The 17,739-nt window shown below is 43.9% G+C and overlaps 1 protein-coding gene across 14 annotated transcripts in view; it reads right to left on the bottom strand.

Moving 5' to 3' along the window:
• The window catches only part of LOC121579246 (disks large homolog 2), a 336,409-nt gene that overhangs the window by 18,911 nt on the left and 299,759 nt on the right, over window positions 1-17,739 (bottom strand). For all 14 annotated transcript variants that reach the window (XR_006002882.2, XM_041893670.2, XM_041893672.2 and 11 more), the window contains 3 exons: window positions 1,434-1,548; window positions 1,161-1,337; window positions 593-668 (listed from right to left, as the gene is read on the bottom strand). Coding sequence is in view for 13 of the 14 variants with exons in the window: in XM_041893670.2 (XP_041749604.2) it covers window positions 593-668; window positions 1,161-1,337; window positions 1,434-1,548 (368 nt within the window). In the remaining variant the exon portion in view is untranslated. The remainder of the gene's footprint in view (window positions 1-592; window positions 669-1,160; window positions 1,338-1,433; window positions 1,549-17,739) is intronic.

Here is a 17,739-nt window from a genome sequence, read left to right as displayed (position 1 = left end):
ACTCTTTACTTGTAACATAGGGAGGCAAAAACACTGATGAACATGGTCAAATGTCCTGCTGTTATGTCCAAAATGGACAAAGAGTTCGAAGGAAGTATGGTGCAGACTTCTCCAGAGGTTGGGCCGGGGACCGTTATGACATTAATGGAAAAAATTGGCTCTAATGCTTCATAAAAAAAATCTAATTATATAATGTTACTTTAGGGTCAGGGCTGTGAGGGAAAGCTGTCAGGGAGATGGGGCTGCCTGCAGAGATGTGGTGATGTCTTTGCCATTCAGGCAGAGAGACCTCGGGCTAATACTGTAGATGGCCATAAATTACTATCACAACTTCTCCTAATGCGAGGGGAAAGCTGAGACGTAAATCTCAGAAATCTGACAGGAAATCTGAAAGTTGCTCTTGGTACCGTTCCACATCCACATTTCACGTGAATTAAGACAAAAACAAAGGTTTAGAGGCTACTTTCTCTACTTCATATCACAAAGGAGTTTAATTGATATATGGGTTTACAACCACTTCCATTTCAGAAAATGTCTTCTTTCAAAAGTTAAGTTGGCTTGCCAGTCCTTAGTATAAGATCTTAGCACTTACCCCTTTTGAATCGATGGTTCCAGGTTTGGCATTGAACTTCACTGTCTTTAGACGTGCTCGTTCTTTCCTCTCAACCCTGCCAGTGCCAGGACAGAGACACATGGACACAAACAGTCATCCTAGAGTGAATTTTCCATTTCTCCAATGCTCTCTGCTTGAATTGATTTGTTTTAAAACAATGTTTGTGCTTGTCATCTTTGTGTGGTTTCACTCAGTTGTCACATGCAGGTGCAGCAGCACCCCCTGGCCTACCACACCTATTGCATCTTTGAACTTGAGATGGGTTAAATGGACTGGTAACTAAATGATGTAGGCTTGGAGACAGTAAACCTATATAATCTCTCACATAAGTCTAATTTAAAAGTAGCTGGCGTAAAATTATGTTTTTCTTGCTGTAAAATGATACAACAAATGTTAATTTTGTTGTGGGAACAGGAATCAAGAAATGTTTTCTTTCAGCCACTCATGCAAATTTGCAAAAAGGTAGGGACGTAAAGTCCACTGTCCCCCAGAAGCTAACCTTTTGGTTAAGCACTGTGAAGTTTAGTTGAGCAAATCCACCACTCACCTCCTCTTGCTGGGGATGACCCCCATCTCTTCGCTGTCCCCATCAGGGGTCACCCTCCGGGCCTGCCACCATTCATCGTCTGAGGCGTTGATGACGTGGAGGATGTCCCCATACCTGAAGCTGAGGCCCTGGCTAGGGAGTCCACTGTCTTTGGCCTTCTCATAGTCAAACAGTGCCCTGTGAGGGTAACAGAGGGAGACATGCTATTATATAATTATTACGTTAAATGCCATCTACTCAGGATGACTTTTACTGAGTCCAAAAGAGACCCACCTGACGTAAAGGGAGCGTTTCTGATTGGTTCGGAGGGATCCGGACCCAGAGCTCATGCTATGGTTCATCATCTGTTCCCGCAGATCATGGATTTTGGCCTCGAAACGCCCGTACTCTGCAAGGGAAAGACAACAACACCCAGGATTACAATAACGTTCTGTTTTACACTCTACATTGCAAAGGAAAGCGAGGAGAATCTGTTCAGAACAGTAACCTAGGCTGGCCCTGGTCAAAAGTAGTGCACTGTGTAGGGAATAGGGTGCCATTTAGGATGTATCCCTAAAGGATTATGGTGACATTTAGTGTGCATCAGTAAACAAAGAGAGAGCAACAAATTAAAATGCTTACATTTCAAATGGACAGAACCAATATTTTCTACTTCTTTATATTGATTGATGATGTATGTACAATATGTATTACTATGTAAAATACACCATATATACAAAAGTATGTGGACACACCTTCAAGTTAGTGGATTCGTCTATTTCAGCCACACCCGTTGCTGACAGGTGTATAAAATCGAGCACACAGCCATGCAATCTCCATAGACAAACATTGGCAGTAGAATGGCCTTACTGAAGAGCTCAGTGACTTTCAACGTGGCACCGTCATAGGATGCCACATTTCCAACAAGTCAGTTTGTCAAATGTCTGCCCTGCTAGAGTTGCCCCGGTCAACTGTAAGTGCTGTTATTGTGAAGTAGAAATGTCTAGGAGCAACAACGGCTCAGCCGCGAAGTGGTAGGCCACACAAGCTCACAGAACGAGACCGCCGAATGCTGAAGCGGGTTGCGCATAAAAATCATCTGTCCTCGGTTACAACACTCACTACAGAGTTCCATATTGCCTCTGGAAGTAACGTCAGCACAAGAACTGTTCGTCGGGAGCTTCATGAAATGGGTTTCCATGGCGTTCTCTGGAGTGATGAATCACGCTTCACCATCTGGCAGTCCGACGGACGAATCTGGGTTTGGCAGTTGCCAGGAGAAGGCTACCTGCCCCAATGCATAGTGCTAACTGTAAAGTTTGGTAGAGGAGGAATAATGGTCTGGGGTGGTTTTTCATGGTTCGGGCTTGGCCCCTTAGTTCCAGTGAAGGGAAATCTTAACGCTACAGCATGTAATGACATTCTAGACAATTCTGTGCTTCCAACTTTGTGGCAACAGTTTGGGGAAGGCCCTTTCCTGTTTCATCATGACAATGCCCCTGCGCACAAAGTGAGGTCCATACAGAAATGGTTTGTCGAGATTGGTGTGGAAGAACTTGACTGGCCTGCACAGAGCCCTGATCTCAACCCCATCGAACACCTTTGGGATGAATTGGGACGCCGACTGCGAGCCAGGCCTAATCGCCCAACATCAGTGCCCGACCTCACTAATGCTCTTGTGGCTGAATGGAAGCAAGTCCCGGCAGCAATGTTCCAACATCTAGTGGAAAGCCTTCCCAGAAGAGTGGAGGCTGTTATAGCAGCAAAAGGGGAACCAACTCCACATTAATGCCCATAATGCTGGAATGAGATGTTCGACGAGCAGGTGTCCAAATGCTTTTGGTCATGTAGTGTATGTACTGATTGATGCATGTATTATTTTGAGAAAAATATTATAATGGATGATTTTATTTCCATATAAAAATGTATGTGTGTGGGCCTCCCGAGTGGCGCAGTAGTCTAAGGCACTGCATCGCAGCGCTACAGGTGTCACTAAAGACCCGGGTTCAATCCCGGGCTGTGTCACAACCGGCCGTGATCGGGAGTCCCATAGGGCGGCGCACAATTGGCCCAGCGTCGTTAGGGGAGGGTTTGGCCAGGGGGGCTATACTTGGCTCATCGCGCTCTAGCAACTCCTTGTGGTGAGCCGGGCGCCTGCAGGCTGACCTCAGTCGTCAGTTGAATGGTGTTTCCTCCGACACATTGGTGCGGCTGGCTTCCGGGTTTAGCGGGCGGGTGTTAAGAAACGTTGTTTCTGAGGACGCATGACTCAACATTCGCCTCCTGAGCCAATTGGTGAGTTGCAGCGATAAGACAAGATCGAAAAAGGGGGTAAAACAAAAAATGTATGTGTGTCAAAGTCAATTTATTATTATATTTGGGTGAACTATCCCTGTACTGAAACACTGCTACAGCAGTCACCTCTGCAGCAATGAAGCTAATGACTCACTTCAGCCTAAAGCCCACCCATACCTCGGTACAGCGGTCAGCTAGGCAGGACTGAGAGCGCATGACCCAGTCAATCAGACTAACCTTTGGACGGAGAGAGTTCATCATCCAGATGAACAGGTATAATCAAAAGGTTGTATACAAAATATTACTACACGAATCATCCAAAGAGGGAATCTGAGTCTTAAAGCCAATTTCTTCCCAGACACATGTGAGGTGCTTCCCCTGAGACTGCAGAGAATAAGAGCAGATTCACACAGGCTTGGCTGGCAGAGCTGTCCCTTCAATGAGAGAGATAACAATGTGCATTGAACCAGCAGGAAGACAATTCTCAGTGTTGATATGACATTATTCAGGCATTGTAATACTGAAGTGCAGAGAGAGAGAGAGACAGAGAGAGAGAGAGAGAGAGAGAGAGAGAGAGAGAGAGAGAGAGAGAGAGAGAGAGAGAGAGAGAGAGTACAACGTAAAACACCAAATAATGCATGCAGAGCAGAATTAGGCCAATACCCGCTAATTATCAAAATCCAGAAAAGAGACGTTAAATTCTATAACCACTTAAAAGGAAGCGATTCCCAAACCTTCCATAACAAAGCCATCACCTACAGAGAGATGAACTTAGAGAAGAGTCCCCTAAGTAAGATGGTCCTGGGGCTCTGTTCATAAACACAAACAGACCCCACAGAACCCCAGGACAACAACAACACAATTAGACCCAACCAAATCATGAGAAAACAAAAAGAGAATTACTTGACACATTGGAAAGAACAAACAAAAAAACAGAGCAAACTAGAATGCTATTTGGCCCTAAACAGAGAGTACACAGTGGCAGAATACCTGACCACTGTGACTGACCCAAACTTAAGGAAAGCTTTGACTATGTACAGACTCAGTGAGCATAGCCTTGCTATTGAGAAAGAAGACAGGCTATGTGCACACTGCCCACAAAATGAGGTGGAAACTGAGCTGCACTTCCTAACCTCCTGCCAAATGTATGACCATATTAGAGACACATATTTCCCTCAGATTACAGCGATCCACAAAGAATTCGAAAACAAACCCAATTTTGATAAACTCCCTTATCTACTGGGTGAAAAACCACAGTGTGCCATCACAGCTGCAATATGTGACCTGTTGCCACAAGAAAAGGGCAACCAGTGAAGAACAAACACCATTGTAAATACAACCCGTATTTATGTTTATTTATTTTCCCATTTGTACTTTAACTATTTGCACATTGTTACAACACTGTATATATACATAATATGACATTTGAAATGTCTTTATTCTTTACTGTTAATATTTATTTCACTTTTGTTTACTATCTACTTCACTTGCTTTGGCAATGTTAACATACGTTTCCCATGCCAATAAAGCCCTTAAATTGAAATTGAATTGAATTGAATTGAGAGAGAGAGAGAGAGAGAGAGAGAGAGAGAGAGAGAGAGAGAGAGAGAGAGAGAGAGAGAGAGAGAAAGAGAGAGAAAGAGAGAGAAAGAGAGAGAAAGAGAGAGAAAGAGAGAGAAAGAGAAAGAGAAAGAGAAAGAGAAAGAGAAAGAGAAAGAGAAAGAGAGAGAGAGAGAAAGAGAAAGAGAAAGAGAAAGAGAAAGAGAAAGAGAAAGAGAAAGAGAAAGAGAAAGAGAAAGAGAAAGAGAAAGAGAAAGAGAAAGAGAAAGAGAAAGAGAGAGAAAGAGAAAGAGAAAGAGAAAGAGAGAGAGAGAGAGAGAGAGAGAGAGAGAGAGAGAGAGAGAGAGAGAGAGAGAGAGAAGAGGTGGAGAGAGAGAGAGAGAGAGAGAGAGAGAGAGAGAGAGAGAGAGAGAGAGAGAGAAAGATACGGTGCTGTAACTAGATAAGGTTCTAAAACAGGTCTTGTAATGTGTCAACAGAGTAGTGTCATCTTTAGAAAAACCTTTTTGAGTGTGTCTAGAAATTGTAAAATGATCCATTCCTCAAGCTTTGTATAGTTTGACAAAGATGCCAAGTCTACCGTCTTAATTTGAGATTTGTCTAATCTTGTTTTGCTCCACTTAAACATTAGTCCCTGGAGTAAAACAAATGTTGGGTCCTATACTCTTCATTACAACACAGCATGCAGAGAACAAAGCAATGCATACACACACATCAACTTGCAGAGCTTTCATTCATAATTATCCTCTCTTTCCCATACACATACACAGGCACACACACACACACATACACAGGCACACACACACACACACACAGGCACACACACACACACGACACACACACAGGCACACACAGACACACACACACACACACACACACACACACACACACACACACACACACACACACACACACACACACACACAGCTGCCTAGCACACATACCTCTCTGTTGTGCTTCAGCTCCTCTATCCTCCTTTCTCTGCTACTACTAGTCTGTCTCACACTGGGGGCTGCTTTCCTGTCTCCTGTTTGCCTGGATACAGCACACTCACTCATTCAGCACGTTCACTCACAGCCCTCTGACTTTGCCCAGCGCAACAGTAAGGAAGCCAACATGCATGAGGGAAGGAATATCTTTATCCTCTGGCAAGCTGAAGGAGGGATAGAGGAGAGAACAACTGGGAACGTGTTTGTAACAAGGAGTACGCAGGCAGCAGTGTTAACGTCCATTGGCTGCTATCCGAGTATAGTAGAGCGCAATCCCCAACAACCTGCCCACATTGGCTGAAGCTGCCATAGCATGGAAAAGGGGAGGGAAGCTTTTTTCATCCTCCAGTCACTGAAATCTATCAAAATGACTCTGCAGCAGTATGAAAAAGTATGAACATTTATGAAAATGTATGCACTCACTACTGTTAGTCACTCTGGATAAGAGCATCTGGTAAATTACTAACATTTAAAAATCAGATAAAGTAAATTAAGTGGAATGAATCCTATGACGGGCAGATTGGAAAACTAGTGGGCAGGAAGCCAATGAAAAAGGGATAAACCGAAAAGGATGATGCCACACCTCTAATAGTTTTTCATTTCTTATTCATTCATTATGCCGTTAAATACAGCAGTGTAAATCTAAGCTGTATATGCAACTGGGTAGACTATATTAGACTCCTGTCATGCACTGAACGGCTTTAATGATAGCCTGCCTGGAAACATTTGAGTCCATGTGGAATCCCTTGGATGAGTGTCAAACTCCTTACTAAAAAGTTCAAACAGAGAAATCACACCAGATGATAATAAAATCTGCACTGATGGGTTTTACCATACCAACAGATTTTGGCCCTTGAATTAATGTATGCAATTCAGACTCCATAAACGGGTGTCTTTCAGAGACATTACCATGAAGCAAACATGTATGTATGAAATGTATGATATAAGATTATATGATGTAATGTATGAAAGAATATTATAAAACAAGATGGCCGTTTGTTTCCATAAAGATAGTTTATCTCTGTGTATTGCTCCCTTTAGTATCACCTGATTCAAGCCCTCAAAGGTATAGCTTGGTAGTATTAGACAGCTGCCCAAATCTATCGCTCAAGCACTCTCAACACTCGGATCATAATGGAGCTTCTTTCTGACACAGGCATTGAGGGGGAAAATAGTGGTGGCACAACATGTTACATAGAGACAGGGTTATCCAAGATCCAAGGCTATCCAAGTAACTGAATCCTCTGTCATTTGGAACGCTTAAAATAACATAAAATGTGTCAGAAATAGTAATTATAGCAACTAAATTTACAGTCACCTAAACCATTGTCTAGGTTTCCCTAGGGCAAGGGTGTGAACATGTGCTTTAATATTAAATTACAAAATGACATTAGTTTCCTTACCCTAGTCTTGCTTTGCCATACCTCCAAAATCACATCGTTGTCAAACCTTCCTTGGAGTTCTAGGGAAGCCTGGTTCGTGACAAGGCTACCCTTACCCATGCTTTGGTTTTGTTTACCTGGCCACTGTCTCTAAATGCTAACTTTTTAGCACTTATGACACAAAACCAATGCAACTGAATATCCCTGATTTCAAATGTTTTTGTATTTCATCAATCATCTTGAACTAACTTTATTGAGCTACACAATACATTTTAAACACTTTGGGATGATTTGGATATGAAACGCAGAAATCAGAAAGATTTCTCATTCAAAACAAAAGCACACTGATATTTTGTAGAGAATGTATTTTTTGAAAATAAAGACATGAATAGTAGCCTATGTGTTTTGTTTTCCTCTCTGCAAGTACTTGAATGTGTCATGATGACTGGGTTTGTCAGTTACCTATATACATGTGTGGCAATAATAATAATAATAATAATAATAATATTAATAAAACAGGGACAAATACTAGGAACCAATTTACTAAGATTTGCACCGGTTCAATGTTGGTCTCAAATTTTTTTAAAGAATAAAACTAAACTAAAAAGTCTAAATAAATGAAAAATTAAACAGGCAATTAAATGGGTTGGCCTTGAGTTCCATTTTTAATTTCCCTCTTTAAAACGTGGTGCAAACTTCTAATGTAGTCAAAGGTTTAGAACATCTGGCCATTATCAAACAAATTCTAGGGAGAAAAGTGACAAAAAGTGCAAAAAGTTTAAAATAATTAAATGAGAATAGGATGTGTAGATGGATGGACGGAGTAGGATGTGTTGATGGATGGATGAATAGGATGTGTAGATGGATGGATGGAATAGGATGTGTTGATGGATGGATGGAATAGGATGTGTTGATGGATGGATGGAATAGGATGTGTTGATGGATGGATGAATAGGATGTGTTGATGGATGGCTGGAATAGGATGTGTTGATGGATGGATGGAATAGGATGTGTTGATGGATAGATGGAATACAGTGAGGGGAAAAAGTATTTGATCCCCTGCTGATTTTGTACGTTTGCCCACTGACAAAGACATGATCAGTCTATCATTTTAATGGTAGGTTTATTTGAACAGTGAGAGACAGAATAACAACAACAAAATCCAGAGAAACGCATGTCAAAAATGTTATAAATTGATTTGCATTTTAATGAGGGAAATAAGTATTTGACCCCTCTGCAAAACATGACTCAGTACTTGGTGGCAAAACCCTTGTTGGCAATCACAGAGGTCAGACGTTTCTTGTAGTTGGCCACCAGGTTTGCACACATCTCAAGAGGGATTTTGTCCCACTGCTCTTTGCAGATCTTCTCCAAGTCATTAAGGTTTCAAGGCTGACGTTTGGCAACTCGAACCTTCAGCTCCTCCACACATTTTCTATGGGATTAAGGTCTGGAGACTGGCTAGGCCACTCCAGGACCTTAATGTGCTTCTTCTTGAGCCACTTCTTTGTTGCCTTGGCCATGTGTTTTGGGTCATTGTCATGCTGGAATACCCATCCACGACCCATTTTCAATGCCCTGGCTGAGGGAAGGAGGTTCTCACCCAAGATTTGACGGTACATGGCCCCGTCCATCGTCCCTTTGATGCAGTGACGTTGTCCTGTCCCCTTAGCAGAAAACACCCCGTAGGAAAGCATAATGTTTCCACCTCCATGTTTGACGGTGGGGATGGTGTTCTTGGGGTCATAGGCAGCATTCCTCCTCCTCCAAACACGGCGAGTTGAGTTGATGCCAAAGAGCTCGATTTTGGTCTCATCTGACCACAACACTTTCACCCAGTTCTCCTCGGAATCATTCAGATGTTCATTGGCAAACTTCAGACGGCCCTGTATATATGCTTTCTTGAGCAGGGGGACCTTGCGGGCGCTGCAGGATTTCAGTCCTTCACGGCGTAGTGTGTTACCAATTGTTTTCTTGGTGACTATGGTCCCAGCTGCCTTGAGATCATTGACAAGATCCTCCCATGTAGTTCTGGGCTGATTCCTCACCGTTCTCATGATCATTGCAACTCCACGAGGTGAGATCTTGCATGGTGCCCCAGGCCGAGGAAGATTGACAGTTATTTGGTGTTTCTTCCATTTGCGAATAATCGCACCAACTGTTGTCACCTTCTCACCAAGCTGCTTGGCGATGGTCTTGTAGCCCATTCCAGCCTTGTGTAGGTCTACAATCTTGTCCCTGACATCCTTGGAGAGCTCTTTGGTCTTGGCCATGGTGGAGAGTTTGTAATCTGATTGATTGATTGCTTACCCCTACAACTCATCCAGAATGCCGCAGCCCGTCTGGTGTTCAACCTTCCCAAGTTCTCTCACGTCACCCCCCTCCTCCGCACACTCCACTGGCTTCCAGTTGAAGCTCGCATCCGTTACAAGACCATGGTGCTTGCCTATGGAGCAGTGAGGGGAACGGCACCTCTGTACCTTCGGGCTCTGATCAGTCCCTACACCCAAACGAGGGCATTGCGTTCATCCACCTCTGGCCTGCTGGCTCCCTTCCTCTGCGGAAGCATAGTTCCCGCTCAGCCCAGTCAAAACTGTTCGCTGCTCTGGCACCCCAATGGTGGAACAAGCTCCCTCACGACGCCAGGACAGCGGAGTCACTCACCACCTTCCGGAGACATTTGAAACCCCACCTCTTTAAGGATTACCTGGGATAGGATAAAGTAATCCTTCTACCCCCCCAAAAAAAATTTGTAAAGTGGTTTTCCCACTGGCTATAGGGTGAATGCACCAATTTGTGAGTCGTTCTGGATAAGAGCGTCTGCTAAATGACGTAAATGTGCCCTTGAGCAAGGCACTTAACCCTAATTGCTCCTGTAAATCGCTCTGGATAAGAGCGTCTGCTAAATGACTAAAATGTAATGTAAAATGTTCTGTGGACAGGTGTCTTTTATACAGGTAACAAGCTGAGATTAGGAGCACTCCCTTTAAGAGTGTGCTCCTAATCTCAGCTCGTTACCTGTATAAAAGACACCTGGGAGCCAGAAATCTTTCTGATTGAGAGGGGGTCAAATCCTTATTTCCCTCATTAAAATGCAAATCAATTTATAACATGTTTGACATGCGTTTTTCTGGATATTGTTGTTGTTATTCTTCTCACTGTTCAAATAAACCTACCATTAAAATTATAGACTGATCATGTCTTTGTCAGTGGGCAAACGTACAAAATCAGCAGGGGATCAAATACTTTTTTCCCTCACTGTAGGATGTGTTGATGGATGGATGGAATAGGATGTGTTGATGGATGGCTGGAATAGGATGTGTTGATGGATGGCTGGAATAGGATGTGTTGATGGATGGATGGAATAGAATGTGTTGATGGATGGATGGAATAGGATGTGTAGTTGGATGGATGGATGGATGGAATAAGATGTGTTAATGGATGGATGGAATAGGATGGATGGAATAGGATGTGTTGATGGATGGAATATAATATGTAGATGGCTGGATGGATGGATGGAATAAGATGTGTTAATGGATGGATGGATGAATAGGATGTGTAGATGGATGGATGAATAGGATGTGTTGATGGATGGAATAGGATGTGTAGATGGGGCTCTGAGCTGGGGTATAGTGTCAAGACCTGAAAGACAGGCTGTGACCGAAGTCTCCTTCTACATTCTGCATTTACTACAGTTGGGTGCATTAAAAATGTGCTGCGATTTATTTCCTCAAAAGTTTGCAGCGAATTCATGCATTATGTTTTATCAGTGATAAACAGTTCAATATAAACAAAAACCTGTATGATGTGTAACTATTTGTAATTTTGAAGTGATTTTTCATCGTTGCAAAAGCGAGGGATGCAATTGCCACTCCAATTGAAGAATGACCCAGGACATAGTATAAGAATTCGGTCACAGTCATTTAGAAGGGGTGTGCATGGGAATGAGGTATGTACAGTGGGGAGAACAAGTATTTGATACACTGCCGATTTTGCAGGTTTTCCTACTTACAAAGCATGTAGAGGTCTGTAATTTTTATCATAGGTACACTTCAACTGTGAGAGACGGAATCTAAAACAAAATTCCAGAAAATCACAATGTATGATTTTTAAGTAATTAATTTGTATTTTATTGCATGACATAAGTATTTGATCACCTACCAACCAGTAAGAATTCCGGCTCTCACAGACCTGTTAGTTTTTCTTGAAGAAGCCCTCCTGTTCTCCACTCATTACCTGTATTAACTGCACCTGTTTGAACTCGTTACCTGTATAAAAGACACCTGTCCACACACTCAATCAAACAAACACCAACCTCTCCACAATGGCCAAGACCAGAGAGCTGTGTAAGGACATCAGGGATAAAATTGAAGACCTGCACAAGGCTGGGATGGGCTACAGGACAATAGGCAAGCAGATTGGTGAGAAGGCAACAACTGTTGGCGCAATTATTAGAAAATTGAAGAAGTTCAAGATGATGGTCAATCAGCCTCGGTCTGGGGCTCCATGCAAGATCTCACCTCGTGGGGGATCAATGATCATGAGGAAGGTGAGGGATCAGCCCAGAACTACATGGCAGGACCTGGTCAATGACCTGAAGAGAGCTGGGACCACAGTCTCAAAGAAAACCATTAGTAACACACTACGCCGTCATGGATAAATCTACAATAATCGAGAATTTCAACAAGCATTTTGCTACGGCTGGCCATGCTTTCCACCTGGCTACCACTACCCCGGCCACCAACTCTGCACCCTCCGCTGCAACTTGCCCATGCCCCCCCCGCTTCTCCTTCACACAAATTCAGACAGCTGATGTTCTGAAAGAGCTGCAAAATCTGGACCCCTACAAATCAGCTGGGCTAGACAATCTGGACCCTTTCTTTCTAAAACTAGCCGCCAAATTGTCGCAACCCCTATTACTAGCCTGTTCAACCTCTCTTTCGTAACGTCTGAGATCCCCAGAGATTGGAAAGCTGCCGTGGTCATCCCCCTCTTCAAAGGGGGTGACACTCTAGATCCAAACTGTTACAGACCTATATCCATCCTGCCCTACCTTTCGAAAGTATTTGAAAGCCAAGTTAACAAACAGATCACCGACCATTTCGAATCCCACCGTACCTTCTCCGCTATGCAATCCGGTTTCCGAGCTGGTCATGGGTGCACTTCAGCCACGCTCAAGGTCCTAAACGATATTATAACCGCGATCGATAATAGACAGTACTGTGCAGCCGTCTTCATCGACCTGGCCAAGGCTTTCGACTCTGTCAACCACCGCATTCTTATTGGCAGACTAAATAGCCTTGGTTGCTCAAATGACTGCCTCGCCTTGTTCACCAACTACTTCTCAGATAGAGTTCAATGTGTCAAATCGGAGGGCCTGTTGTCTGGACCTATGGCAGTCTCTATGGGGGTGCCACAGGGTTCAATTCTTGGGCCGACTCTTTTCTCCGTGTATATCAATGATGTCGCTCTTGCTGCTGGTGACTCTCAGATCCACCTCTACGCAGACGACACCATTTTGTATACATCTGGCCCTTCATTGGACACTGTGTTAACAAACCTCCAAACGAGCTTCAATGCCATACAACACTCCTTCAGTAGCCTCCAACTGCTCTTAAACACTAGTAAAACTAAATACATGCTCTTCAATCGAACGCTGCTGGCACCCACCCACCCGACTAGAATCACCACTCTCGACGGGTCTGACCTAGAGTATGTGGACAACTACAAATACCTAGGTGTCTGGTTAGACTGTAAACTCTCCTTCCAGACTCACATTAAGAATCTCCAATCCAAAGTTAAATCTAGAATCGGCTTCCTATTTCGCAACAAAGCCTCCTTCACTCATGCTGCCAAACATGCCCTCGTAAAACTGACTATCCTACCGATCCTTGACTTCGGCGATGTCATTTACAAAATAGCCTCCAACACTCTACTCAGCAAATTGGATGTAGTCTATCACAGTGCCATCCATTTTGTCTCCAAAGCCCCATACACTACCCACCACTGTGACCTGTACGCTCTTGTTGGCTGGTCCTCACTACATGTTCGTCGTCAAACCCACTGGCTCCAGGCCATCTATAAATCACTGCTAGGCAAATCCCCGCCTTATCTTAGCTCATTGGTCACCATAGCAGCACCCACCCGTAGTCTGCGCTCCAGCAGGTATATCTCACTGGTCATTCCCAAAGCCAACACCTCCTTTGGCCGCCATTCCTTCCAGTTCTCTGCTGCCAATGACTGGAACGAAATGCAAAAATCTCTGAAGCTGGAGACTCTTATCTCCCTCACTAACTTTAAGCATCAGTTGTCAGAGCACCTTACCGATCACTGCACCTGTACACAGCCCATCTGAAATTAGCCCACCCAACTACCTCATCCCTATATTGTTATTTATTTTGCTCTTTTGCACCCCAGTATCTCTTTTTGCACATAATCTCTTGCACATCTAGCATTCCAGTGTTAATACTAATTGTAATTATTTTGCACTATAGCCTATTTATTGCCTTACCTCCATAACTTGCTACATTTGCACACACTGTATATATATTTTCTGTTGTATTTTTTTGACTTTATGTTTTTTTACCCCATATGTAACTCTGTGTTGTTGTTTTTATCGCACTGCTTTGCTTTATCTTGGCCAGGTCGCAGTTGTAAATGAGAACTTGTTCTCAACTGGCTTACCTGGTTAAATAAAGGTGAAATAAAAAAATAATTAAAAAATGGATAAAAATCCTGCAGCGCACGCAAGGTCCCCCTGCTCAAGCCAGCGCATGTCCAGGCCCGTCTGAAGTTTGCCAATGACCATCTGGATGATTCGGAGAGGAATGGGAGAAGGTCATGTGGTCTGATGAGACAAAAATAGAGCTTTTTGGTCTAAACTCCACTCGCCGTGTTTGGAGGAAGAAGAAGGATGAGTACAACCCCAAGAACACCATCCCAACCGCAAGGAGGTGGAAACATCATTCTTTGGGGATGCTTTTCTGCAAAGGGGACAGGACGACTGCACCGTATTGAGGGGAGGATGGATGGGGCCATGTATCGCGAGATCTTGGCCAACAACCTCCTCCCCTCAGTAAGAGTGTTGAAGATGGGTCGTGGCTGGGTCTTCCAGCATGACAACGACCAGAAACACACAGCCAGGGCAACTAAGGAGTGGCTCCGTAAGAAGCATCTCAAGGTCCTGGAGTGGCCTAGCCAGTCTCCAGACCTGAACCCAATAGAAAATCTTTGGAGGGAGCTGAAAGTCCGTATTGCCCAGCGACAGCCCCGAAACCTGAAGGATCTGGAGAAGGTCGGTATGGAGGAGTGGGCCAAAATCCCTGCTGCAGTGTGTGCAAACCTGGTCAAGACCTACAGGAAACGTATGATCTCTGTAATTGCAAACAAAGGTTTCTGTACCAAATATTAAGTTCTGCTTTTCTGATGTATCAAATACTTATGTCATGCAATAAAATGCAAATTAATTACTTAAAAATCATACAATGTGATTTTCTGGATTTTTGTTTTAGATTCCGTCTCTCACAGTTGAAGTGTACCTATGATAAACATTACAGACCTCTACATGCTTTGTAAGTAGGAAAACCTGCAAAATCGGCAGTGTATCAAATACTTGTTCTCCCCACTGTATCTGTGCAAGTAGAGTGAAATATGAAAGACAGGGTTCACCGCAGGCTGTTAAAGGGTAAAGTAGTGGTGGAGTGGAAGGATCAAAACGTTGACTAGCGTTGATTGAGACTTGAGGTTCTGTTTACGCTTGCATATCCAGTGATTAATCTTGCAATTTCTTTGACTTACAACGTAATGTCCATTAGATAGGCGATTCTGCATTATCAAAAGCGGTATTTTAACTTTCAGTAAAAATTTCACTGAGTTGAGGAATTTGATACACTGCCAAAAACTCTCAAATACGCAGGCAATTACTCAGCAGAAATGTATTTTATGGCAATGTACTGGTATTTACTAGACAATTACAGTTATGGCCCTTAAAAAGTTAAATGTACAGCCTCCCGAGTGGCAGAGTGGTCTAAGGCACTGCTTTGCAGTGCTAGCGGCGTCACTACAGCTCCGGGGCTGTGTCGCAACCGGCCGTGACTGGGAGAACCATGCGGCGGCGCACAATTGGCTCAGCGTTGTCCGGGTTATGGGAGGGTTTGGCCGGCCGCGATGTCCTTGTCCCATCGCGCTCTAGCAACTCCTGTGGCGGGCCGGGCGCATGCATGCTGACACAGTCACCAGTTGTTGGGTGTTTTCTCAGGCACATTGGTGTGGTTGGCTTCCGGGTTAAGCGAGCAGTGTGTCAAGAAGCAGTGCGGCTTGGCGGGGTCGTGTTTTGGAGGATGGATGGCTCTCGACCTTTGCCTCTCCCGAGTCCGTACGGGAGTTGCAGCGATGGAACAAGACTGTAACTACCAATTGGGGAGAAAAAGGGGTAAAAAGTACAAAAAAATTAAAATAAGTTACATTTACTTAACACTTTCCTGCAAGTGCTGTCAAATACTCCCAAATGTTCCTTCTTTGACCTGCTGTTGCCAAAGTCATAGGGAAAAAAGTCCTGACATTCATTAATTTGATTTTCAGCAATTATATTGGCACATTGCTAGTGAACTACATTTACATTTTACATTTTAGCAGACGCTCTTATCCAGAGCGATTAGGGTTAAGTGCCTTGCTCAAGAGCACATCGACAGATTTTTCACCTAGTCAGCTCAGGGATTCGAATCAGCGACCTTCTGGTTACTGGCCTAATGCTCTTAACCGCTAGGCTACCTGCCGCCCCAGTTATCTAACTTTCCAGATGGATGTGCCCAAAACAAGAAGGCAACAGGTTGTCATTGGTAAATACATTTCTACGACCAAATGTGCATTAATATTGTTATTCAGAATGTGTGTGTGCCTCTACAGCAGGGGTGGCAATCATTTTGGCTTGAGGGATTTAGACTTTCAGAAAAGGGGCAGATATTTACAAATATATAGATCCATTTTCATTTCTACATACTTTCTATATGATTTTAGACATTCAGGCATAGACTGAAGTCGTTTATCCAAAATAATAATTGTATCATTATTGCCTGATCTACTGTATGTTTGTGTTGGTGTGTGTGGGTGTGTCGGAGAGGGGGTGAGGTAGATATTGCAAGGTGGGAAGGTCAGGGACTAGAGAAAGGGGAGGTGGGGGGTGTCTGATACCAGGAGTAAGCCCGTGAATGAGCAGGGGTAAGTGGACTGGCCACACTCCAGTGACCCTTTCCTCAAACCCCCCCGTGAGGAACGTCCATGTTCAGAGCAGCCACTGGGGCCAGATTGCTCAACTTTGACCCTGGGCACTGATCACATGGCACAAACCTGGTGCTGGCGAAGGGGCCCGGCGTGGGGAGCACAAAGCAAGTTCTGACAGGTGAGAAAAGAGAGCAGTCGTCAGTGTGGGGAGCGATCGTCAGCAGGGAGTCCTGTGTGTCAGTCTGTTTTAGGTCACATCTCAACCACACGATTCAAGCAGACTCTTTCAAGTAGACCGTTTACTGCACTTAGTTAAAGTGGCACTGTAACTTACATCCCCAGTGTCAAAACAGCCTCCAACTTCATACCCTGTACTGATTCTGAGGACAATCTTCAAACAAACTGATTAGTAGCGGGACAATCTTTCCAGAATGCACCTTGACACAGTGATTCTGAAAGTCCAGGCCCATGACTCCCTCTTACTGCAGTCATCCCCTGAAGTACCGCCAAAAACAATTGCTGACTTTAATCCAACATGGCATGTCTTGGCACACCAATCAAAGCAACTCAGTGCACCACAGGCAATGTACTGGAGTTTTATAAGACGGAGATGGACAGAAAATGTCCCTCATGGGTTATTAGTGTTTATTTGCTTGTGTGAAATTATGTAAATATTTGTCCACAGGATTTGGTCATCCTAGGGCAGTGGTCACCAACCTTTTCTGAGCCTATGCAACATTAAAAACAGTCCTGTATGAGTGAGGGTTGGGTAGTGATGCGTTTGCTTTGTATTTTACTCACGGTGCCTGTATCTGATGATCAGTCTCTCAGAGGATAGAGAGAGAGAGCAGCAGAGGGTCCGCCTCTTACCGCCCAGGTAGCCGAGTTTGCACCTTCAGTTCAAAAAGGGGCAACTTCACCTACCTGATGTGCCAGGCAGCTTAATAAAGTGTACCTACAGCTAACAGCACGAGAGGAATTTTAAAAATAGGAGTGAGTATTTTATATTGTTGGCCTTTTTACAGAAATGTTTGGCGACTGCCTTGAAGATCAACGATCGACGGGTTGGTGACCACTGTCCTAGAGTGTGTTTTGTCATGTGCCTTCCACCTTGATCATGAAGCTCAGTGATTGGCTGTTACAGCTGACACTCAC

The sequence above is a fragment of the Coregonus clupeaformis genome, chromosome 13 (genome assembly GCF_020615455.1).
Source record: "Coregonus clupeaformis isolate EN_2021a chromosome 13, ASM2061545v1, whole genome shotgun sequence".
Lineage (NCBI taxonomy): Eukaryota > Metazoa > Chordata > Actinopteri > Salmoniformes > Salmonidae > Coregonus > Coregonus clupeaformis.
Note: the sequence above shows the minus strand (reverse complement) of the source record. Positions and strands in the feature narration are given on the sequence as shown.